Source organism: Trichoplax adhaerens, genomic scaffold (assembly GCF_000150275.1).
Source record: "Trichoplax adhaerens TRIADscaffold_1 genomic scaffold, whole genome shotgun sequence".
NCBI lineage: Eukaryota > Metazoa > Placozoa > Uniplacotomia > Trichoplacea > Trichoplacidae > Trichoplax > Trichoplax adhaerens.
Genome location: NW_002060943.1, coordinates 5,898,185 through 5,923,046, shown reverse-complemented (window position 1 = coordinate 5,923,046; position 24,862 = coordinate 5,898,185). Strand labels below are relative to the sequence as shown.

Sequence of the window (24,862 nt, the reverse complement as noted above, 5' to 3'; positions counted from 1 at the left end):
TTCGGTTGGAGTATTTCTTAATTTTCCGCTTGGTGTAATCGATATTTGCGACAAATTTGCAGTATGCTAACTCAACACTTTGCATGACATATACCATCTACTATGCTGTATTATATCTCAATAAGCTGGATGCAGATATAATAACATAAGTAGGCAGTCAAGAAGCCATATGACATGATTTACCTACTACGTATATGGTATTTGATGTGTACTTTCTGTAATTACATATTGTTCTAGTTATTTCCTGCATTTCACAAGGGTAAATTTACTGCTTATTCATTAGGAAGTAAGGTTAACGTACGCATAGACACAGAACACTTTCATTAATATGCAAATCTATCTATCTTGAGAATTTAGTATTGCATTTTCTGTAGCAGTTGTACTCAAAATAAATTTTAGCCAGTTTTTGTAGCCCCTTGGCAAGATATCTATTGCAACCATGCTACAGCTTTTATAGTTAGCGATTATACTGAGTTAGTAATAACCTTACCTTCAGGTATCTTCGATGAAGTCCATTATTCGGTCATATCGTCTTGGTCTTCTAGAAGTGGATACTACTTTATTTCGAAATACGATTCTGCCATTTCCGGAAAAAATTCTTAAAGATATTTATCAACATTTACCAACAATTGCAAGCAAGAAGAACACCGAACTCATAACAACAATTAAGGTATTAAGGGTATCATTTTTGTATAATTAGCCGTTGGCACCTTATTGCTAAATGGTATCGATTTATAAATGGATAGATATCCCTACTAAATAAAAAGTTTATAGCTTATGACATGTTTTAACTTTTTTCAACTGCCAATTATTGCAGACTGCTTCCAAAAAATTAGATAAATATCCAGAATCGGTAGAAGAATTTGTCGAGCATTTATCATTCTTAGCATTGATGCTACGACAATTACCATCTCTAGAAAAGGAATTCACTGTGGTTACAAAGCTATTTACCCTAATTCGAGATTTCGATATTGTCATGGAAGGCGAAGAATTAGCATTGTACCAAACATTAATGCCGACGTTTACCCATCTAAAAGTAATAATATTTATTAAATTTTAAAGAGAATGTAAAATTGTTGGTATGATGTTGTAATGGTAATATCGTTTCTCTTCATGCAGTCTGTCATAATACAATGTGAAGCTAAACGAGATGAAAACATTCAAAAGTTCACCAATGATCTTGAATATTTGGTCGATGATTTAAAGCAACAACTCTATGTCTTAAAACAGGATATTCGAGTATCATTATTACTGGACGCTGATACCATTAGTATTGTTGCATTAGGAAAAATTCACGAACTGACTGATCGCGTTGATGCTCTAGTTGAAAAGGCTCATGACTATTCTTCATATCAAGATCAATTTGGTGCAGCTCTATCAGCTGCTACAAAGAGAAGAGCGTTACTTGAGTAAGTTCTAATTTCTATTACCGTTGGTTATTGCTGTAATCCAGTATTTATGATTATTTATCCTTATATATGCGTAAGCTACAATTTCTTGGATTATGTATAGTACTTGCTTAAGCATCATCAATACGTATAATACTATCAATCTAGTATTTAGCCAATTTTTAACCATCTTGGCTGCGTTGCATTTATCCAATTTTAGGCAAGGTATCATTGATGGTAGTACTACCGTGAATAGCGCGTTGTCATTACAGAGTGAAATTGGCGAAGTTCAACGTGATTTATCCCTTCGTCGCATGCTTTGGGAATCGATGGATGAGTGGGATAAATTATATGTTCAATTAATTAAGAGTGAACTCGAGTCTCTCGACGTTGAAGGACTGCAGAAAACTGTAAATCGCTTTGCGCAAACTGTCTTTTTATTAGACAAAGGTGAATGTCAATGCAAAATTAGTGTTATAATATGATAAATGCGGCTGAAATCGGTATATGCTCACTTAATCATGGATATAAAGAATTTAGCATAAAGTAATTTGACGCATTTCAAAAATTTCAATATTATTTCTTAATTCATATAGGTTTACCTGTCAATAATATTTTACCGACTTTAAAAGAAAAAGTGTTACGATTTCGGGAAGTCATGCCGATTATATCTAGTTTGAAAAATGAATCGCTAAAACAGCGGCATTGGACTACTATACAACGTATTCTAGGACCACAAATTAGAACGAAAGGGTTTACGCTTGGGGAGTTGCTTACACTACAGGTTGTATCTAAGTCTAGACAGATGATTATATTCTTGAATTTAAAACCTTGTTTAAAATGTTATTATTTAATATCACTAATATTTCATACAAAATGCAATTTAGATTGTATATATTAATATAATATTTATGTTTTAATTGAAGATCATGGATCATCGAGATGAAATTATTGATGTATCAACCCAAGCCGTTAATGAAAGCATTCTTGAATCTATGTTACATAAGGTATATACAGCGGTACAATCAATATTTATAATCATGAGTATTCATTTTGCGATGAACTGACATTAAGCAAGAGAGTCCATTCAGTTATTTAACGCTTTCATTCCATGAATTGTTGCTTGTGGCTAGATGATTGATTCCTGGTTAAGTACCGATTTTACATTGGTTCCTCATACGAATGGGACTTTTATTATTGGTGCTGCCGATGATATCTTTACTTTGTTAGATGAAAGTCAAGTCACGTTGGCTACTATTAAGGGTTCTCGATATGTCGAGCCTATTAAGGTAGAAATTTTTTTTCCTGCTCAATTTTAGAAGACTTCTGATCTTTTCTGATTTAAGATTTTACTATTGATTTCTGATAGAATACTATGGAAGAGTGGGATAAAAAATTAGATATATTTACTGAAACATTTGAAGAATGGTTAATCTGTCAAAGGAAATGGCTATATCTGGAAAATATTTTTGCAACCGCCGATATACAACGGTAGTAAATTATTTTATATCTTAATTCTGAAAGGTTCATATTTGATATCAAATGCATAGTGCTATAAAGTCTGTTTAATTCAATTCTGAATTGGCCATAGGCAATTACCAGTTGAGAATAAATTGTTCTCCCAAGTTGATAAGTCATGGCGTGATATCATGCGACATACCCACGAAAGGCCAAATGCAATGAGATCAGCAACAGCTGCGGGTACTGTACTAAATTGCGCTGAGATTAGTTTTGCTTAACGCAATTTCGTAGTCTAATATCTAATTGTAGCTAAGATCAGTTTATAACGCGATCTTATAATCTAAAGTTAAATTAGACACTAACGTGATCATTTCTTATTAGGTGTACTAGAAATACTTCAAGCTGGTCATTCGCACTTGGATAAGATCTTTAAATGTTTAGAGGTGATTTATATTGGTTTGCAGTAATATACTTAGACAAAATATGTGTAATTAAATCGATGTAACAAAGATATTACTATAGAAGAAAATGTAGAATAGTACTACCGTAGATTAGACATTTACAGTGGTTTACGATAAATTTATTAGCCTTAGTTAAAATTTGAACTATCATTTCATATTCTAGTCTTATAAATCTTAGAGTATTGGGTACAATGATTATAATTTTATAAATGCAGGCAACTAAGTTAAAATGAGTTGTAAAATGTATAAATGGATTATAAAAAGTATTAATAGAATAGACTTGAAGCATGGTATGTAAAACTTAATTTAGGATCTGCAATTTACTAAAGATTAGAATTATTATTCTCAGGATTATCTTGAAACGAAACGCCTTGTCTGTCCAAGATTTTACTTTTTAAGTAATGAAGAGTTGTTGGACGTTATATCCAATTCCAAAAATCCCAAAGCTATTCAGGTATTTAATATGAATATGTTATTTAAAATTAAAATAAAAACAAACGGATTATTTATTTGTTGTTTGTAATGTTTTAATTATTCTTCTTGTTAGCCTCACTTATCGAAATGCTTTAGCAACGTTAAGCAACTTATGCTGGATAAAGAAGCTGACATTGGTTCAGTATCAATAATCGCTATGATATCTTCGGAATACGAGACTGTTAAATTGATAAAGTACGAATGTTTTTGTCTTATTTAATAATACTTAGTAAGCGCATTAAGCTGGCAAAAATATATTTCTTAAAATTGTAGATCTATAGCAACCGTTGGAAATGTTGAGAATTGGCTTGCTTCAATTGAAACGGCGATGTTTGATACCCTTCGAATGTAAACTTGCTACATCTAGTCACTTTAGTCTAAATTAGATTAGAATGAAGGAATACTGGATAGTTTTTCCTTATCATGGCATATATATCATTATTAATGGAGAGTCATTATTTCTAGGGAATTGAACGATGGTATCAGGACTTGGAATAATCTTGAGAAAACAGCATGGTTTGAGAAAAATTTTGGCCAAATTATTCTCACTACTGTAAGTCTTCTTGATTACAGTAATAAACAATATATAGGTATATCGTAAAGATATCATCAGAACACCAGTAATATGCAACGTACTATCTAGCCAATCCTTAGCCATTGCATATTCATGAAAGCTTTATTTAAATTCTGTTAAAGCTGTCTGAAACTTAAAACAAATTTTCTTATAAAGTATAGTAAACTTATATCAGTACCATGATTCCCTATATGTACTCCAGCTACTATATTGCTACAAAATATACAGCTTGCTATCCAGCCTTTAGCATTTATTACGTTAGTTGGAAATATGATAAAATGATAGTTTACGTGTATGAGTGCGTGTAGGCACAGTCTTACTAGACATTCTATGGTAACTACTTTATGAATTTCTTTATAATTACTATTTGGGTGTAAGGTGCACTGTAACTTGATGCGAATTTAAATAATGAAGCATAAGATTGCGGATAATTGTATTACTATATGGTCGGACTGATATTTGAGCCAACCTACAGCGCTATATTACGAATTGTCTTTTAGATAGATCGCTAACGCTGCTATTTCAAACTTTACAGACACAAATCATGTTTTGCAAGCATGTTACGTCATCTTTACTGGAAAAAAACCATGGAAATTCCTTAAAGAAGATTCGTGAAGATTTGATTAGTGATTTAAACAGACAAGCCGACTTAGCTCATCGACCCTTGCCTTTACACAAATATGAGAGTTTGGTTGCGTTGATGACAATTAGCGTGCATAATCGTGATATTGTTGCTAAATTAATCGACTCTGAAGTGAGTAACCCTGATGATTTCGAGTGGGATAGGTAAATTGGAACTCTATAATTCAGTTAATTCAATATACGTGTTTACATTATTTAGTATTTTTTAAACCATTTAATACCTTCTTGCTACGATAGACAACTACGCTACGAATGGGATGATCTTAATAAATCATGCGATGTGAACCAGTCTGGTAGTCATTTCGAATATGGATATGAATATTTAGGATGCTCTAGCCGGCTTGTCATTACCCCACTAACAGATAGATGTTATCTAACGTTGACGGGAGCTTTAAAACTAAATCTCGGTGGATCTCCTGCTGGACCAGCAGGTACTGGCAAAACGGAGACGATTAAAGACTTAGCCAAGGTATATTTATGTACTCTAATTCACCTATAGATTAATTAATTAGGTTATGGAGTATAAGACTCTTTCTAGTTCACATATAAGCTGGTATTAGAGAATTTAAGTACCAATGTATTTATAGCATCTTCGTTATAAGAGCATAATGTTATTATAATTAATCGCATTCTGTTATTCTGATTCTTTGATTATGTTAACTTATTTAGTAAGGTATTTGCGAATAATTTAATCAATTTCCTGATATACTTAGGCAATGGGAAAGTACTGTGTTGCGTTCAACTGCTCCGAAGGTGTTGATTTTAAAGTATGTATAGACGTAATATAAGCCGATAGACCATGTGTATAATTTCATATTACCTAGTTTAATTCTAAGCACACCCCATGAAATAATTCTATAACTACAATGGGATATGTGCATAAAAGACACAATATGTCCATCTAGTATATCTAATTTTTAAAAAAAGATTAAGATATCGATATTTATACAGGTCATCGGAAAATTTTTATCCGGATTAGCGCAGTCAGGTTCTTGGTGCTGCTTTGATGAATTTAATAGAATCGACGTGGAAGTATTATCTGTTGTAGCGCAGCAAATGCACACCATTAAATCGGCTAAAGATAGAATGGCTACTAGGTTAGTACAGTACCTTACGGAAGGAAATAGATAGATCATTAATTTCACATTATATAATCAAGTAAGGTCTTGACTACTGTAAATATATATAGCAACTTTGTCGAAGAAGTAATTTATAGATATTCTATTATTCATTTTCTACAGATTCGTTTTTGAAGGGTATGACATCAAACTTATAAAATCTTGTGGCGTATTCATAACTATGAATCCAGGGTTTGTATAGCAATTAGTGATATTATATTAATGAAATGATTAAGATAAATTCGCTATCTTAAAGTTAGAAGGAATAAGATGTTTGTAAGTTAAAAATGATTCTGATTTTTAGCTACGCGGGGAGGGTTGAATTGCCAGACAATGTCAAGTCTCTATTTCGTCCTGTAGCGATGATGATACCTGATTATGCTATGATCGCAGAAATTATACTATTTGCTGGTGGCTTTACGGAGGCCGCAGCATTATCGTATAAAATAGTTAATTTATACCAACTAGCCAGCAAGCAATTATCACAACAGGTAAAATTGAAGATAGCGTAAGGAAAGAATAAAATGTTAGCTCTCCTTTTTATTTAAATTGTGCAAACAGTTGTGGTTAAATTGTGGTTTTGATTTTTAATAGGATCATTATGATTTCGGGTTAAGAGCTATAAAGTCTGTTTTAGTTACTGCTGCACAGCTGAAGAGAAGCTGCAAGTAATGTCAAAGAATTAAAAATTTTATAAAGTTAATATAGTATCGCATAAACTCGTTTAAGAAATTTTAAGTTGTACGCTTGGAAGAATGCATATTGAAGATGGTCTATACGAGGGACGAATAAGATAAACCAATCGTATAATTTTCTTGATTCAACAGGCACGAAGAAAATATATCTCGGAAGCAACATGAATTAGAAATTCTTGCTCAAGCCATTCAAAATGCCAATCTTCCTAAATTTATAGTTGATGACATTGTCATCTTTGAAAGGATCATGGATGATGTCTTTCCTAATATTAGGTCTATTACGTTGACAGATCGCGCTTTACAGGTAATAACCAAGTAAAAATTTAATCTATAGAATCTGATGATTTTAAATTCGAAGTACTGCGATAACAACTTTTGCCCTTTAACGCTACGGGATATTAAAAAAAGTGCCTTGAAATTCTTGGTTATAATCTATTTTAGTATGGCATATGTGTTGCTATGAGGGAAGATTTTCTAGTTCAAGACATAGGCCAAATAAGAAAAATATCGCAGTTGTATGAAACACTTTTAGTACGCCATGGTGTCATGATTATTGGACCTACTGGCGGTGGCAAATCGGTAGCGTATACTATATTAGCGAAGGCGTTATTTTATCTTCCTATCATTCGTCGCTATCTAGAAGAGAATGGCAAAATTGATGACGAAGAAGTTGCGGCAGAGATCGAGGGGGTATGTTTTGCAAGCTTAATATGTTATAATGTAGTGATAAACTTTTTAACGTATAATTATACTAAGCTCATATTACTAAGTTTTTGTACACTACAAATAGGTTACAAGTGCTAATTTTAGTATCCGGACATGTCAATGATTTATTCATTACCTGTATTTTGTTGCAACCTATAATATCCAATATATATATATATATATATAATTATTAGGGAGGTTATAACATTCGAAGATTTTTCTAGACGGTCATTATTTTTTAAAATTATTTTAGGGTACTTTTGGTAGGCGACCTAATGTTCAAATAACGCGTCTAAATCCGAAATGCGTTAGCCTTGGCGAATTGTATGGTGCAATTGATGATAACACTATGGAATGGACTGATGGCATTTTAGCTCACATTACTCGCCGATATGCAAAAGAAGCAGCTCCTGCGGATCCAGTCATTTATGGAATATCACCAGGTGTGATAACAAGGATGAATTCTCCACATGATGAACCAGACACTACAGCTGAAGATGATGTAGAAAGTAATACTTGTCAAGCATGGCATACATAAAATATCGAATGGTAATATTAACAACTGCAATTAATTGACGAAACTGCCATGTATTTTTGTACATTTAGATCAGACTAATTCATCGCAAGAAGAAGAAGAAGAGACAGAAAATGATGAACAGCCTATTATTGAAGAAAATGAGCAAGTTGAAGTCGAGGCAAATGTTGAACCGATAGAATTTAAAATGTGGCGATGGATTGTATTAGATGGTCCTGTAGATCCTTTATGGATTGAAAATCTTAACACAGTTTTGGATGATACGAAAATGTTATGCTTGGCAAATGGAGAAAGAATTGGACTAAGTATGAAAGGAACGATTTTTAGTCAGATTTCAATACAATAATTAAGTTTGTTGTTTCATGTGATTTCTACATAAAACGATTTTCAGTTAAATTTTAATGCATTAAAATTTGATATTGCATGCAATAGCTACTATTCAATTAGGTGATGGAATGATAAAGAAACGATTTTAGTTAGATTTGATATTGCATGCATTAATTATCAACTTTTTAATTGGATGATGGCATGAGAAAGAAACGATTTTAGTTCGATTTTAATGCATTTAATAAGTTTAGCGTTCAATATAATATCTACTATTCTATTAGGTGATGGAATGAGACTGTTATTTGAAGCAAGCGATTTAAAACAGGCTTCTCCGGCTACAGTCAGCCGATGCGGTATGGTTTATATGGACCCTAAGGAGCTAGGATGGAGACCTTATGTGCGGCATTGGATAGGAACAGTTCCCAAGGCTGTATGTCATTATGGCATAAGTTAACTGAATCATTTTGTATTTACTTATCTTCTCTTATGAAGGTAGTACGTTCTGAGATTCCATCCGAATTTATTGATGTTATTTTAATTTGAAATTTAGCTTCCAGATATGGCCAGCGATCTAATATTACAATTATTTGATGCATCTGTCGACCGTGGATTTGCTTTCTTGGATATCTATTCCAAATATCAATACCTTAAAGTACCACTTTTAAGCGTTATTTCTACGCTGTGTAGCATTATCCAAATATTTCTAGTGTATCTGGATACTCATGGGGGGTTTGGCCACCGTTCTAGCTCTGCCGAAGATGAAGCTACCGCCATTGGGAGTGTATCATCGTTAGATACTATTAATAATTACAGCAGCTATAGTCGATTATCAACTGCTCGCCCCGGTAGTATCACTCAATTGCGAGCTAAAACATTACTCTCTAAAATACAACATCAGTCTTTTCTGCAAAGGCAACCGGGTATGCTTCTACCTTTAATGGGCAAAATATACGTTTTTGCCTTTACTTGGGCTTTCGGTGGATCGCTTGAAGGCGAATGTGATTATGATGATGATCCTGACGCAGAAAGTTACGACATTGACCGTACTGTTAATGCTAGAGTTGCATTTAATGCATTTGTTCACGAGCTATTTAATCTTGAGCCGCCGCTAGCAGTACAACTTCCAAATTCTAAGCACTCTATTTTTTCATATTATATTGATATGCAAACTGGTAATTTTACGTCTTTTGATACATTAATTTCCCCAACGAAAGAAATTGTGAACCGTTATGATGAAACAAATCATTCGGATCGATTAAAGCATATACTAGACAATGTTTCTAGCAATATATCCAAATATACTCAAATTTTACCTGCTTTAAACAATCGCAAGTTAATACCTACCATCGATACAGTTCGATATTCGTTTCTTATGGCCCTGTTACTTTGCCAAGGAAGACATGTTCTAGTAACAGGTAAGAAACACGAAAATTATTACCAAAAACCTAATATTAATAGTTTCTCGATTTCTTTTATAAAAATCTCATTTATGGCCAAAGTTTGCTTTAAAATGTTATGTTAAGCGCTTGATTTATTACCTTAGAATTACTTTTACTCTTCATATGCAGTAACTATTTCGCGCACGATGAATCCATCGCAACCGTTATACGTCGTTACTTAAATAGCTAATCAAATAATTCTTCATATTTTAACTGTATAATATAATTTCACTTGTGTTGGCAGAAGTTACAATCTACCTTTTCTTACACTTGCCAAACATTACTGTAGCAATATCAATATCGATCGTTTACACATTTACAAGTCTTCTATTCGTGGCTTTAACAGTGATAGAACATGTTCAGCTGTCTGTGCTAGCCTACAGATTAATCCTTCAATCGACAAATTTGGCACTTTATTGATCGTTTCTGCTAGTCTAACTTGTTTCCATATTAATTCTGCTGTTAGTAAAGCAAAGACTAGTACCGTAATAATATGGTGTAATACTTGAATATAAGATTAAAGTTAGAAAATTAACCAATTTTGATATGTGTAGGGGAGTCTGGAATTGGTAAATCTGCTTTAGTAAAAGATACACTGAAATGCTTAGAGAAACAACACGGAACAGGTTTTGGGAAAGATACCATTTTAGGAAAAATATTCAATAAGGCCAGAGCCACAGGGGATAATCCTTGGGGTGGTAAATCTAAGGGTGTTCAAAGCGAAGGTAAGTTAATATCGATACGAATTTAATGTTAGACATTGTTTACTCGAAATTGTGATACTCATTGAGACATCATTTCTTTGTTGGGCACTTTTAATTTATTTTATGCCTAGAAAAAGATCTTTATAGCACAGAAATGGCCTCCGCTGCAATACAATTTGCTGCCAATACGACAGCGTCCAAAGCTAGACAGCAATTACAAAGCGTTCTCGTAAAACGTGGTAAAAATATTTTAGGTGCTCCTGGTAATAAAAAGGTAAAACAGTTGATCAACCATAATAATATGCAAAGCACCCAAGGGTGCAGAATATTGCCATGGTAAAAGTTTAACGAGTTTAATTTGTCCGTGATAGATGACAATATTCGTAGACGACATTAATTTACCGCAACGAGATCAGTTTCATTCTCAGCCCGCCTTGGAAGTATTACGTCAAAATATTGACAGTGGTGGATTTTATGACGTTAAAAGCTACTCATGGAAGGTAAGGAACAATTTTCTAGATACTATAATAAAAGAAGCTTATTAAGGATAGATTAATTTCAGCGTGTGGTACTTTTAAATATGATAGACTATCTATGATGTCGCATTCGTTGCTGCATGTGCACCGCCCGAAGGCAGCCGAAGTCAACTCAATGAGAGAATTTTACGCCATTTTTGGTACTATTTGCCACATAAAGTGTTCTATTTAAAGCTAACAAGTGGATTAATTACTCTGATTATGTTTTTTTCAGCGTATTATGTATATCCAAGCCTTCCGATAAGTCATTACGGCATATTTTCCAGTCTCAGTTAGGACAATTTTTAACTAAAAATGAGTTTACTGCGGAAGTGAGAGATTGTATGGCACCACTTGTCTCATCAGCCATTGCTATTTATCGTAAAATTGACAAAGTGATGCTTCCTACTCCATCAAAGCCACACTATACCTTCAATGTTAGAAATCTTGCTCAGGTACTGCACAAACTTGATATTGCTGGTTACTATATTTGTGGGTAGTGTAGCTGGTAATGAGTAAAATTCACACCAATTTTATACACGGTACTGTTTCATGGATGTATTTTATTCCTCGAAGAATAAATTGATGTTTTTGCAATAGGTTATTCAAGGACTTACTCAAGCCGATCCTTTATCGATCGTAACAAAGCAAAATTATATCGATTTACTCATTCATGAAGTCAGTCGTGTGTTCTATGATCGCTTAGTGGATCAAGACGACCGGAAGCAATTTTATAAAATTGTTTCAAACAGTTTACATGATTATTTCAAGGTACTTGCTAGGATTTTTACCATTACAATTGCATCATCGTTTGATTTTTACCATAACAATTGCATCATCGTTTGATCATTTTATTTACTGTAGATGGCGTCTACAGTTATAAACGATTACAGTTTCGTTTATCGTGAGCTTGTAAATATATCCTACTGATATTTTAAAGACTTGCAAAGTCGATTAGGTGTACTACTTAAACCGATATTCGTCTGTTCTTCTAGGCCAGTGTTGAAGGGAATCAATTACAAAGGAACACGCTTGTATTTTGTGATTTCAGCGATGAAAAGTCTCATTCATTAGACAGAGTTTATAAACCAGTGAGCGATTTTCGGTCGTTGACTGATATTCTGGTGGACTTTAACAATCGATACAAAAATTCTACCGGAAAGGTGAATTAGAGTAATGGCTAAAACAATGTAACTCAATGCATATGCTACGACATTAAAATAGTATAGCATTCAGTTCAAGTAGCCATATTTCACTACGTTTAAATTTTAGTATTTTGCTAAACTATTCTTTTGTCACCTATAATTGTGTAGAAAAGTGAAACTACAGTTAATAACGAGTATAACACGTAGAATTCTATTGCTAAACTTTTCCGTTATTGCTAATAATTGTTTGGGAAAATCAAACTATAGTTTTTAATTAACGAGTGTAACAAATACAGTAGGATTTATTACTAAACTTTTCTTTTCTCACCAATAATCACCTAGGAAAATCAAATCATAGCTTTTAACGAATAAAATAGTGGAATTTATTGCTATACCATTCTCTTATCATTAAGCGCTATTTAGGAAAATCAAATCATAATTTATAATATAACAAGTAGAATTTGTTACTAAACTTTTCTCTTGCTCTAGTAATCGAATAGGAAAATCAAACTATAGCTTATAAAGAGTGCAATTAGTAGAATTTATCGTTAAACTTTTCTCTTGTTACTAATAATGGTTTCAGAAAATCAAACTAGCTTTTAACGAGTGTAATAAGTACTAGAGAATTGGTGCTAAACTTTTTCTTGTCACAACGAATTGTATAGAAAATCAAAATGTAGTTTTTATCAAGTATAATAAGTTGAATTTATTGCTAAACTTTTCTCTTGTCACTAATCATGGTTTAGGAAAATCAAATTATATTTTTTAACGAGTGTATTCAACATATTGTGCGTGCTGCTCGAGTGTTTAGGCAACCTGGAGGGAATATGCTTCTGGTAATAAGATTATTTTTCATTCCTCATCATCATAGCAATATTATTTTTGAACGAGATACTAGTTGATCTTCTATCTTGACTAGGTTGGAATCGGTGGCACAGGAAAACAAGTAGTGGCTGAACTTGCAGCCTACATTGCACAGTGCCAGATACATTATCTTAATGTCATTAGAGGATACGGAATGACAGAATTTCACGAAGATCTCCGCAGCCTATTTTTACGAGCAGGGGTAGATGGCGTTAAATGTGTTTTTATTTTGAAAGATGAACATATCGTTAAGGTATAATTTCATTTCAATGCTACATAATACCAGTTAAAATTTGTTCTTACTATTGCTTTCCTGATTGATTTATTGATTATAAGTAAATGATCTTCAGTACTACATGTAGTGAATGTAACATGGGTAATGTAGAGATGACGGATATTGAGGGAGCAATTTAGGTTATATAACTTAGTCAATGTATGATAGTACTATACGATTCCTAAATCCATTTGAGTAGTAAGCATTGCTCCATTAATATAGATGGAAAGTTATTCGTTTATAATATTACAACTATCAGTCTGTCATTATAATTATAAGTTAAATTGGGTATGCTTAACATTTTAGGACGTGATGTTAGATGATATCAATTGCATCCTAGACAGTGGCAATATACCGGAACTGTTTGACCGCGATGAAATGGACAGAATTGCTATTACCATGCGTTCTTTAAAGTCCAGCGAACCTATTAACAGTGTATTCCACTTTATGACAATTACGGGTTATAAATGGTATATTTTCTATCTCTTTAATTAATAGAGAGTGCAGGAAAATCTACATATTGCCTTTTGTACTAGTCCAACTGGTAAACAATTTCGCAAGCGATGCCGAACTTACTCAGCTTTAGTCAACTGTTGCACAATTGACTGGTACGATGAATGGCCGGCAAATGCCTTACATTCAGTGGCTACAAAGTACTTATATAACCTAGATATCCCATTACCCAAAAGTAAAGATAATGCGAAAAGCAAGAGTAATAAATTGACCAATTTACAGGTTGGTATAGAGAAAGAAGGCATTAATCAATTTTAACCTCACCAAATCGTATACTTATTAAAACTGTGTTACCTGGCTTTTATTTTTTATTACTTATTATCTTGTTTGATCAATTTAGAATTACTGTATTAGCTTGGCTGATGCTTGTGTCGCTTTCTTCATGAGCTCAAAAGAAATGGCAACAAAGATGGCTGATGAAATTAAACGACATTACTACTTAACACCAACTAATTATTTAGATTCAATGCATTTATTTGCTAAAATGTTGAGTGATCAGCAGCAAAAGATTGCTAGAAATAAGTACGCTATGTTACTTTATTTGTCTACTGCGTTAAACATCCCTCTAGATTGGTTGATTTGTAAACCAAGTCTCTAATTCTCAATAAAATACAACTTTAGGGAGAGGTTAAAAAGTGGTCTAAGTAAGTTACAACAAGCTGAAACATTTGTTATCAGTATTAAAGACGAACTGGTTAAACTTGGTCCGTTAATCGAATTAAAAGCTCAGGTAATTTGAGTGTCTATTCCATCAATTTTTAGAAAAGGAATTCATAATTATTGGTATATGATTAAACTGTTAGTCTCCATATAATAGGAAAATGAGAAATTGATGACTGAATTAAAAAATGAAGAAACAGAAGTAGAGAAAATGAAGACCTTGATAGAAACGGAAGAAGCTTTAACAGCACAAGAAGCTCGTGAAGTAGAACAGATTACTAAGGTATCAAATTGCTCAGATTATATCAGTGAGAGATCAGGTTTGCATTGGTGAGCCAAGTCTAATTGTTTATGGGTTGATTGGATCTGATCTGATTAATTATATCTAGGATGCGGAATTGGATTTAAACAAAGCTCTACCAGCATTGGATGCTGCTAATTCTGCTTTGAATGCATTAGATAAATCCGATATTGCTGAAATTCGGGTTTATACTAACCCTCCAGATTTGGTTATGACTGTAATGGCTGCTGTGTGTACACTTCTCCAGGAGAAGGCCGATTGGGTTACCGCTAAGCAGCTTTTAACGGATACTACTTTTCTTGTTAAACTGATCACATTTGATAAATCTAGCTTGTCGGATAGGGTAAAATATTTGCTGTTATTTTAAAAGTCATTCACGCTACTAAAGCTAAATTTGATTGATGCGTTAGTTGGTTTTAATCATTGGATGTTATTTTAATTCCTCTTTAAAACTATGTTCATCTTTCAGAATTTAGCAAGATTACATAAGTACACTAGTCAAGCCGACTTTACTCCGGAAAAAGTTGGTCAAGTATCTGTGGCTTGTAAATCAATGTGCCAGTGGGTTTTAGCAGTACAACATTATGCAGAAGTTTATAAAGTTCGTATTTAATTGCAGTGATACTTTAGCATCCGATATTACCCGTTACAGCTGCCTTTATTCTGCTAATTACAAGAATGGATCTATGTCATCTACAGATTGTAAAGCCGAAGATGAATCGTTATGAAACACTTAAAAATGAACTAGAGCTAGCTAGGGACAATCTAGATCGTAAACAGCAGAAATTGCGAGAAATAGAAAAGCACTTGAAAGATCTGCAAAAACGTTATAAGAAAAGTGTAGCTGATCATGAATATTTATGGCAACATAAGGAACTGTCTACGTTAAGGCAATATAGAGCGACATTGCTAACAAAGTCATTATCTGGAGAAAAGGTTTACAATTTTTTTGCTTTTAATGGACATTGATAGTGTTATATCTGTAATTGAAACTGTGATTATATTATTATTACTCTTTTAAAACTATCTTCACTACTACGAGCCCATGGTTCGTTATAGTCTGGTCTATGCGTGTATTTTTTACTTGATATTTATTATGTACTGAAAAGTACACGCACGCACGGGCAAATTATTTTAATATATATAGATTCGTTAAACTTACAAAGGCATCCAATATTAAATCAACCTTTTATGCCTTTTGCTCATTAGGATCGCTGGTCTGACGCAATTGATGAATTAGATATACATCTAGAAACCATTGTTGGTGATTCCCTTCTCTCCGCTGCCTACTCTACTTATGCAGGGGCTTTTACAGTAGATTACCGAAAGCAATTAATCTCAGATTGGGTTGGGAAATGTAGCCAAGAAGAAATTCCCATCGCAAAAAACTATTCCTTCATATCACATCTGTCATCTAATCTGGATGTAAGAAAATTTGGGGTTGCTGTTTACATTTTATGCTTCATAGCTTGAAATTTACTTTTCCTTTAATGTTCATTTGTTCCCCATGATTTTGAAAGATGCAAGGTTGGCATGCTCTTGGATTGCCGAAGAATGATCATTCACGTCAAAATGCTGTTATAGTTATGAATTGTTATAAATGGCCACTTATGATTGATCCACAAGGCCAAGCAAGACTGTAAGATATTTCTTGGTATCTTTAAATAGCAGATATATTTTATTGCAAGGATACATATGTTGGATAATCTCCTGGAGCTGATATTGTAATTTTATGGAGTCATTACTTATAATTAACCTGTTTCTTTAGTTGGATTCGAAGGATGGAAGGTGAACGATTAAAATTAGTTAAATCTACGGACGTAAATTACATGAGAACTTTAGAAAATGCTATTCGAGTTGGGGAACCCGTACTCTTGGAGGTGCAGAATATTTGTACTAATGATTTCAACATTGTTGTCATTCTGGCCCTCAAATAGTTGAAAATACGATTACTCTAATTATGTTCCTTTAGGGCATTGATGACACCTTGGATCCCTCTCTTCGTCCTATTTTGCTGAAGCATTTAGAAAATAGGGGTGGGCAGGCTGTTATCCAAATTGGAGATACAGAGTTGGCGTATAACTCTAATTTTAGGTTAGATGAATTGTTTCTTAATAATGGTTAAAATGGATCAATGTTTCTTCTAAACGGCACTTGTCAAAATATCTTAGGCTTTATTTGACAACACAATTGGCTAATCCTATTTATTTACCCGAGACTTGTGCTAAAGTGACGGTAGTCAACTTTTCAACAACTTTTGATGGATTAAGAGATCAACTGCTATCGATTGTAGTTCAAAAGGTTCAATCGTATTACTATTTAAATATTCCTACAATAACATTAAATATTTCGTTTTTATATTTCTTGAATTTAAATGCAATACAATGATGATGATATAACCAAGTTGTTAATAATTTGTAGTAATGCGTTATATAGAAATTATAATGTACACTTACATATTAATATTATGCTTTTTGCTTTTAAATGAGATGCAATGATGATGGTGTATCCAAGTTGTTAATGACTCCTAGTAACAAGAATGTGTTACGTAGGAATTACAATGTAATAAAGTTACTGATTTTGAGTGCTTTCAATTCTATTCTGCAGGAAAAGCCGCAGCTTGAAATACAGCGTCAAAACCTATTAGAGAGTATTGCAAGCGACAAAGTAAAACTGCGTGATATCGAAGATAAAGTACTTACTTCCTTGCAGGATTCTGAGGGTAAGTTCATAGAAATTGTAGATTATACTATAAGCTGTATTACTATCGCTAACTTTATTGCTTGATCGATCAATTAATTGATAAAATACGGGTACATTATAAATTTTAATAGGCAACATACTAGACGATGAAAATTTAGTGACATCGTTGGAGGAAAGCAAGAAGACGTCTGCTGTTATTAAAGAGCGAGTATCACAGTCTGAAAGCACTCAGAGAAAAATCGATGTCAATAGAAATAAATTTTTTCCGGTAAAGATTCGTGATAAATACGCATTTTATTTAAGAATATAAAGCCTTACTTAGCGATAGAGAAATTTTATAGGACTACTAGTATATGAATAGCAATTGAAAGCATATAATTTTGAACACTTTATGATTTCAGATTATTATTTAACTTAATTCTAATTAGAAAGTGGAAATTATTTAATGTTGCATGCTCTTAGTTCTAAGTATTATTTATTTTAACCTTTCAATTTTAATTAGTATGTCAAAATCATTTAATATTGTACACATTTAGCGCAGGATATACTATAATTATAATTTGATTTTAATTTTAATGGAAAATAGTCAGTAATACTAATTTTGATATAGAATTGGGTAGATTTTTTGGCAGTGAATTTATTCCCCTTTTCATTTTAAGTCGCATTAAAAATCATAGAAATCCAATTAACTTTTCTCCTTCTTCTTAATATTGCATGCTCTTAGCTCAGGATATTATTTACCTTAACTTTTAAATTTGAATTAGTAAGTCAAAGTTATTCTAAACTACTCGCTCTTAGTGAAGGATACACTATAATTACAGTTTGATGTTAATTTTAATATAAAATAGGCAATGGTACTAATGTTGATATCGAATTGGGTAGATTTTTTCGCAGTATGTTTGCTTCCCTTTCCATTTTAAGTCGCACAATAAATCACAGAAATCCGATTCATTTTTATTAGATGTAATTGATTGAAATTATCTACGTTGAGTGGATTGAGTAATTTTGTGATATCCGTGACTTTTTGATGTCATTTAATGTAACTCTTACGGTTGCTTAAAATTCTTTTCTATCTTCTACAATTCGAGGCGCTATCGAAATTTAGAATTTTATCGTTTAAATTTCTACTTAAGAGCTCTAGCTGGATAGCAAATTTTAATCTTAATTCTGAGCTTATCTCATGCTTTCGGAAATGATATTGCTCTTGAATAAATTAAAATTGGAATATCTTTATATTAAAATAGATTGCTACGAGGGGCGCTATCATCTATTTTGCTTTGCAAGATTTGGCATTTATAAATCATATGTATCAATTTTCTTTGGCTTGGTTTACCAATCTATTCTCTGACTGTATCTCTAATATTAAAAATAAACGGCCAGCCTCATCGCCTGCATCAACTCAAAGGAGAGCTAGCTCTAGGAGAATTCTAAATATTCAAGCAGGTTGTTTACATTTGGTAGATTTAACTTTAGAGTTCTTGTAGTGATGATATGAAACAAGAATCCTTCCATGATATTTTATGGTTGCTAGACATTAATAATTATTATTACTCTCTTATGTGATAAAATTAGAAATCCATAGTAGTACGCCAACAAATGATGGATACAATGTGGTGAAGGAAGAAGAAAAACCCGAGGAAAAATTTGAGACATATATAAGGAACTCAATGTATAAAATTACTATGGCTGTCTATCGATTGGTCTCGCAAGGATTATTTTCTCGCCATCAGTTAACCTTTTCCTTTATTTTAACTACACGCATCCTTGCTTCTAATCATGTAAGAATAAAATTAGCGCATTAATATAGCGGGACACTACCATTTGGGTAATTATTAATTTTATTGCCTTGTCACTTTGCATTTGTGGCATAAGGGTGGTGATCAGTTGCAGGATAAAAGTGAATTAATAACTGAAATGGAGTGGAATACCTTTTTACATGGCGCACATTACGCCACTAAGGATACCCATTTATTTGAAGAAAAAAAGCGAAATCCACTCAGCCATAGTGATTCAAAGCAGCTATCGTTTCATACTGGACATTTTAGCCCATCTCCAGTTAGGTGGATTACAGATGTAAGTGTTATTACAAATTGTTTTAAAATTGTCCATCATGTGAAATCGCATGTTAAACACTCTAATTACATTTGAATATGCTTAGTCTTCACCTTAATGTGTAATAATGTTATACAGTCTGCATGGCATGAATGTCGCGAGTTAGCCAAGAGAATGATAGAATTCCATGGTCTTACCGATCACATATTGAATAATAAAGGATTTTGGGAAGCATTTTCGAAATCTGAAATTCCATATTTTAAACTCAAAGGCAATGTTACGGAAATGTCTAATGAGCAATCAGAAACCAATGATACCAGTAGTACAGTTAGCGAAGGTAATGTTGATATATAAGTAATTATTAATGCAAATTAATTTAACTTTTAGATTTTTCTATTGCTGAAATTGTTGCAAATAGCTAAAAAATACCGTAATTAGAAACATTGACCTTGTAGGCTTTTAATATAATTTTTAGAATATACAAGATAGGTTAGATAAATATCCTATGATGCCTTCTGCAAGATGACAGTTTATCTTGAGTCAACTTCTAATCCGGTTTAGATTTTCTAAATATTCATTTCCTTTAGTAATTATTTATTCTTCATTTTTTCGCTAACCCTGACAAAATAGATAGTAGTGATATCTCCAAGGAAGAAAATCCGTTTCAAGTCAGCAATTTATCTTGTTTCCATCGATTGATTTTGATTAAAGTTCTAAGACCAGATGTTTTAAGTCTTTCAATTTGGTATTATATCGAAGAATCAATGGGCAATAGTTTAATATCTGCTGGTGGTTTTGACATAAAAGAAATCTATAAGCAATCAAACTGTAAAACACCATTAATTTTTTTACTTTCGCCAGGTGAATAAAATCTGTAGATTTTTATTCAATTTTTGAATAACGTTACTGCAAATGCAATTTTACATCATCTACTAAAAGTATCATCATTCCAGTATATCACAAGCGCATATCATTGATCATTGCTTAATTTATAAAATGATTTTATTGATCACGAATAATAGGCAGCGATCCCATTTCCATATTGGAGAGATTTGCTAGAGACAAGTTTGGTTCTATTACCAATATTGATATCGTATCATTAGGTCGTGGCCAAGGTCCTAGAGCTGTCGAATTAATAAATAAAGCCTGCTCCCAGCAGAATGGACGATGGGTTTTACTACAAAATTGTCATCTTGCAGAATCTTTCATGCCAGAGTTACGCCGAATTGTTGATGAGTGAGTCATGTAACCAATCACTCTAGTAAATAAGTCTGAGCAATTCGATATGATGATGGATTGTGATTACTGAATGAATATAAGTAAATAGGTTAAAAAACGATTCCTTACGAATAACTTATGACTATGATTATCGGGTAGGATTGTATCGGGTAGTGACACAATTGATCCCTACTTTCGACTTTGGCTAAGCTCCAAGCCTGATCCATTCTTTCCAGTTGATATCTTGCAAGCCGGGTTGAAAGTATGTTATACTTATAATCTCGATATTTCATAGGCTATTTTAATGCTGAATGAATCTTGTAGCAAATTTTGAATTAGCATTTTAGTATTTTTTTATGTCATATCAATGTACTTTAACATTAATGGAGTAATTTTTATATCTGCAAAATTTATTAATTGTAGATCAGTGTTGAACCACCGCAAGGTCTGAAAGCTAATTTGCTGCAGTCATTTAACAGTGGCTTAATTTATGAGGAGTCATTCGAAGATCACCATACTGGACCTGCTTGGAAAAAAGTTCTCTTTGGATTGTGCTTCTTTAATGCAGTTGTTCTTGAAAGGAAGAAATATGGACCACTGGGATGGAATATTCCTTACGAATTTAGCACTTCTGATTTAGAGGTTAATTAATTTCAATATTGAATAAAAATCTGCAGATGCGATAATAATTTTTTAGAATACCGTTCTACTACGGTATCCCGCGGAATGTAGCATCAAATTATTAATATGCACTCTTATCACTATTTCTAATTAACTCGATATAATTTCTAATGTTTACCTAAGGTTTCTATTCAGTTATTGCGAATGTTGCTATCAGAGGAAGATACACCTTGGGATAAAATTCATTACTTAATTGGAGAGTTGGCTTATGGAGGGCGCGTAACTGATGAGTGGGATAGAAGATGCTTGAGAGGGATTTTAACGAAATTTTGCGGAAGAGACTGTGTTACAGATCATTATTCTTATACATCAAACCAGGTAAGATATAATTTTGCTGATTAACGCTATAATATTACGTAGACACTTTAAATTAAAGTGCTTTATTTTTCTTATTTGTAAGGAGAGTAGTATTCTATTGCTATTATGTTACTATGAATAATTGCATATTTATATTACGTATGAAGGCTAGTAAAAGCATTTGTAAATGTTTACTTAGAAATTATTTTTGCAAAATATAATATGGCTTCATTACTATCGTAGGTTTATCGACCTATTCGGACAGATGCTAGCTTCACAGAATGTATTGAATATATAGAAAGTTTGCCACCAACAGATTCGTCAGAGGTATTTGGGATGCATCAAACTGCTGAGAAAACTTTCTTGTTAACTCAAGGTAAATTGATTGTGGAGGTATTGCAAGCTATTGACTCACATGGGCAGAAAATAGCTGGGTAAGCAATATAGGTTAAAAATAAAACTTATATTTCTTAAAAGCTATAAGATTATCGCGTGATATTAATAAAAGTATGTTTTTTGTGACGTGCTAATCTAAACACAGGTATGATCAAGGTAGCGATGGAATAGTTCTACAAATCCTTGAAGAAATGCAGAGTACGATACCATTAGAAATCAATTTAGTCATAACTCAAAATCAAACGAAATATGGTTTGCCAACTGCAGCTATTGGTGCGGCACATGATGACCTGGCAGTACTAGCAGAACAGCGTTTATTTTATCAACCTTTCCAACAAGAATTTACACCTTACACAGCTTTAGATACTGCTTTAAAACTGGAATGTGTGCGTTTCAATAGGTAAAATACTGTATTAGTTGTGAATGAAGATGCTGTTTACTGAATCGTTATTATGGAATTGATGTTCATGTATTAAGCCTAATAAAGTTCTTTTTTCCGCCACAAAGGTTATTGCACAAGGTTCATCAAACATTAAAGGCACTCAAACTAGGTATAGAAGGGCGAGTAATTATGTCAGAAGAATTAGAGCAGACATATGTTGCACTCTTGAGAAATCGGGTTCCTAAATTATGGATGGTATGTGGCAACTATAGTTGCTAAAATTGTAAAAGTCTTTCTTTATGCTTTGGTACCAGTATTTTTGTTTCCTAAATTACATGTATATTATTATATTTCAGGCTGTTTGTTACGAATCAAGTAGACGATTAGGCTCTTGGGTAACGGATCTGATTCGACGTATAGATTTTATACAGTACTGGTTGGATTTAGCCATGGAAGCTTCGCAAGTTAGGAAGAAGAATAGTCTGATTAGTGCAACTGTCTCTTCTGTCAGATCTGAAATTTCCAAAGCAGATATAAGGTAGTGAGCTGTACGATAGTAATGTTCATGTTGTGATACATATTTTAATTTGGTTATAAAAAACTCAGATGTTAATTTTAAAAGCGTGGGAAATCTTTAACGTATAATTGTATAATTCCTGCGCGTTGTTCTTTTGTAGTAGTAGCCATTCCAGGCTTCCATCGCGTGATTCCATTACCTCGACAAAGTACACATTCGATACTAGCTCCAATTTTAAAGGGTATCCTGATTCATTTTGGCTGCCGGCATTCTTTTACCCTCAAGGTATTTCAGCTATATTACGAAAAACTGTTGTAGTAGCGATATTCTCTTTTGCGTCCCAAATTCTTATGGATGAAGAAATTTTAGCGAAATCTAATAATTATAATTACAAATAATCCATAATTACTCATTGATAGTATATCAACATGGGTTCGATGGGAAATTTTTGATTTAATAATCATTATGTCGCTTCTTTCAGGATTTTTGACTTCGGCACTGCAACATTGTGCTCGTATATTGAATTTACCCGTTGATACCATACAATTTCAACATAACATCTTAGGATATGAGGATACTTCGACCATGTATTCGGACTTTAATTCGCAGCAGTTCGGCAGCAATCAGGTAATTTCAAAATGTAATTATATAAAGCAAATTCTAGAAAGCTTTTGTTAGCTTAATGATGCCATCAGGGTAACGAAATAATCAGAAAACAAAGTGTTATAAGTCACAATAAAGTACTAAAGATAAAGAGAGGGTATATTGCATTTTCATCGAAGTTATTGAAGTTGAATTGGTTTTTCATTTGTGAAGGATATCTTGGATGGTTTTATTATATATGGATTACATCTGGATGGAGCTCACTGGGATGAAGATTTTTTATCTTTACGTGATCCCAAAATAGAACAAAAGCATAGTATGATGCCATCCATCACATGCAAAGCTGTAGAGGTAAGATTATGAATGGAATCATTACTGAAATTCATGTACTCATCGTTCTAAGAAGTTACTACATGATGAAGTTGCTCCTTGTCAATGCAATAAAAAGTCAATATTTCAGTAGAGACCGTTGCTTAGATTGAGCACTGCCGTTCATGTAAATTACTAGCGATTATTGCTAATTTGCAATACCAAGAGTCGCAGCCCACTTGGGTCTTCACTAATGTAGATGCTTTAATGTCGTTACATTGCAGTATTTTCGTAAGCTTTTGTTTTCAAAATATAAATTCTCGCGACTGTTTTCTTACAGATATCTCGAATTAAAGAAGAGAAATCAGGTCGTTATTTTTATGAGTGTCCAGTATACATTACACCCTCAAGAGCTGGTAGCCTTTCCTCAACTGGATTGTCGAATAATTTTGTTACTTCCATAAATTTACCAAGTGATCACCCACCAGAGCATTGGGTACTACGAGGTGTTGCGCTGCTATGCCAACCTGAGGATTAGCACCTCTTATGATGTTATAATAAAGTTACTACTCTTTCTAAAGAGCTAAGAGAAACTTGTAAAATGATACTTCAATGTTTAAATTTCGATATTAAATGAAGACTTTTATTATTATAATCAGTGTAAATTCAAAACACGATCTTCATTGCATAGAAATTATCCAAACGACTGTGTTTTAGGTAGATGAGTGTTATTAGTGTATTTATTCATCTCCGCTTTAATGCATCACCTTACGCCGTAAATTAAGCTTTCGTGAGATCAACAGTTTGAAGTGTTGGAGACCACTACATTTATGATTACGAATCCTATGCTAATGAGCATAAAAAATATTTATTACCATAAATCTATTTCAATCTCCAAGTACAGTACAC

General features: G+C 33.0%; 1 protein-coding gene across 1 annotated transcript in view; it reads left to right on the top strand.

The window, feature by feature from the left end:
• The window catches only part of TRIADDRAFT_51924 (uncharacterized protein), a gene marked incomplete at both ends in the record, with an annotated part of 30,866 nt that extends 6,375 nt beyond the window's left edge, over nucleotides 1-24,491 (top strand). Inside the window, 67 exons of the mRNA XM_002108671.1 lie at nucleotides 400-496; nucleotides 546-670; nucleotides 818-1,036; nucleotides 1,120-1,409; nucleotides 1,609-1,838; nucleotides 1,985-2,172; nucleotides 2,315-2,395; nucleotides 2,522-2,677; nucleotides 2,758-2,879; nucleotides 2,980-3,089; nucleotides 3,231-3,292; nucleotides 3,660-3,764; nucleotides 3,858-3,979; nucleotides 4,250-4,337; nucleotides 4,894-5,144; nucleotides 5,238-5,469; nucleotides 5,714-5,767; nucleotides 5,952-6,097; nucleotides 6,242-6,310; nucleotides 6,423-6,609; nucleotides 6,713-6,786; nucleotides 6,946-7,117; nucleotides 7,255-7,503; nucleotides 7,772-8,027; nucleotides 8,125-8,358; nucleotides 8,662-8,810; nucleotides 8,931-9,795; nucleotides 10,374-10,544; nucleotides 10,655-10,797; nucleotides 10,895-11,023; nucleotides 11,111-11,199; nucleotides 11,274-11,493; nucleotides 11,639-11,809; nucleotides 12,034-12,201; nucleotides 12,930-13,019; nucleotides 13,103-13,300; nucleotides 13,820-14,056; nucleotides 14,175-14,356; nucleotides 14,456-14,564; nucleotides 14,652-14,777; nucleotides 14,884-15,138; nucleotides 15,265-15,396; nucleotides 15,495-15,731; nucleotides 16,005-16,220; nucleotides 16,316-16,434; nucleotides 16,564-16,675; nucleotides 16,768-16,889; nucleotides 16,967-17,096; nucleotides 17,403-17,517; nucleotides 17,630-17,766; nucleotides 18,743-18,941; nucleotides 19,071-19,276; nucleotides 19,371-19,571; nucleotides 19,689-19,887; nucleotides 20,181-20,411; nucleotides 20,573-20,786; nucleotides 20,928-21,030; nucleotides 21,192-21,410; nucleotides 21,573-21,767; nucleotides 21,990-22,180; nucleotides 22,288-22,542; nucleotides 22,650-22,779; nucleotides 22,881-23,062; nucleotides 23,202-23,326; nucleotides 23,523-23,668; nucleotides 23,858-23,995; nucleotides 24,294-24,491. Of these exons, the coding sequence (XP_002108707.1) occupies nucleotides 400-496; nucleotides 546-670; nucleotides 818-1,036; nucleotides 1,120-1,409; nucleotides 1,609-1,838; nucleotides 1,985-2,172; nucleotides 2,315-2,395; nucleotides 2,522-2,677; nucleotides 2,758-2,879; nucleotides 2,980-3,089; nucleotides 3,231-3,292; nucleotides 3,660-3,764; nucleotides 3,858-3,979; nucleotides 4,250-4,337; nucleotides 4,894-5,144; nucleotides 5,238-5,469; nucleotides 5,714-5,767; nucleotides 5,952-6,097; nucleotides 6,242-6,310; nucleotides 6,423-6,609; nucleotides 6,713-6,786; nucleotides 6,946-7,117; nucleotides 7,255-7,503; nucleotides 7,772-8,027; nucleotides 8,125-8,358; nucleotides 8,662-8,810; nucleotides 8,931-9,795; nucleotides 10,374-10,544; nucleotides 10,655-10,797; nucleotides 10,895-11,023; nucleotides 11,111-11,199; nucleotides 11,274-11,493; nucleotides 11,639-11,809; nucleotides 12,034-12,201; nucleotides 12,930-13,019; nucleotides 13,103-13,300; nucleotides 13,820-14,056; nucleotides 14,175-14,356; nucleotides 14,456-14,564; nucleotides 14,652-14,777; nucleotides 14,884-15,138; nucleotides 15,265-15,396; nucleotides 15,495-15,731; nucleotides 16,005-16,220; nucleotides 16,316-16,434; nucleotides 16,564-16,675; nucleotides 16,768-16,889; nucleotides 16,967-17,096; nucleotides 17,403-17,517; nucleotides 17,630-17,766; nucleotides 18,743-18,941; nucleotides 19,071-19,276; nucleotides 19,371-19,571; nucleotides 19,689-19,887; nucleotides 20,181-20,411; nucleotides 20,573-20,786; nucleotides 20,928-21,030; nucleotides 21,192-21,410; nucleotides 21,573-21,767; nucleotides 21,990-22,180; nucleotides 22,288-22,542; nucleotides 22,650-22,779; nucleotides 22,881-23,062; nucleotides 23,202-23,326; nucleotides 23,523-23,668; nucleotides 23,858-23,995; nucleotides 24,294-24,491 (11,673 nt within the window). The remainder of the gene's footprint in view (nucleotides 1-399; nucleotides 497-545; nucleotides 671-817; nucleotides 1,037-1,119; nucleotides 1,410-1,608; nucleotides 1,839-1,984; nucleotides 2,173-2,314; nucleotides 2,396-2,521; nucleotides 2,678-2,757; nucleotides 2,880-2,979; nucleotides 3,090-3,230; nucleotides 3,293-3,659; nucleotides 3,765-3,857; nucleotides 3,980-4,249; nucleotides 4,338-4,893; nucleotides 5,145-5,237; nucleotides 5,470-5,713; nucleotides 5,768-5,951; nucleotides 6,098-6,241; nucleotides 6,311-6,422; nucleotides 6,610-6,712; nucleotides 6,787-6,945; nucleotides 7,118-7,254; nucleotides 7,504-7,771; nucleotides 8,028-8,124; nucleotides 8,359-8,661; nucleotides 8,811-8,930; nucleotides 9,796-10,373; nucleotides 10,545-10,654; nucleotides 10,798-10,894; nucleotides 11,024-11,110; nucleotides 11,200-11,273; nucleotides 11,494-11,638; nucleotides 11,810-12,033; nucleotides 12,202-12,929; nucleotides 13,020-13,102; nucleotides 13,301-13,819; nucleotides 14,057-14,174; nucleotides 14,357-14,455; nucleotides 14,565-14,651; nucleotides 14,778-14,883; nucleotides 15,139-15,264; nucleotides 15,397-15,494; nucleotides 15,732-16,004; nucleotides 16,221-16,315; nucleotides 16,435-16,563; nucleotides 16,676-16,767; nucleotides 16,890-16,966; nucleotides 17,097-17,402; nucleotides 17,518-17,629; nucleotides 17,767-18,742; nucleotides 18,942-19,070; nucleotides 19,277-19,370; nucleotides 19,572-19,688; nucleotides 19,888-20,180; nucleotides 20,412-20,572; nucleotides 20,787-20,927; nucleotides 21,031-21,191; nucleotides 21,411-21,572; nucleotides 21,768-21,989; nucleotides 22,181-22,287; nucleotides 22,543-22,649; nucleotides 22,780-22,880; nucleotides 23,063-23,201; nucleotides 23,327-23,522; nucleotides 23,669-23,857; nucleotides 23,996-24,293) is intronic.
• Nucleotides 24,492-24,862: the final 371 nt, after the last annotated feature.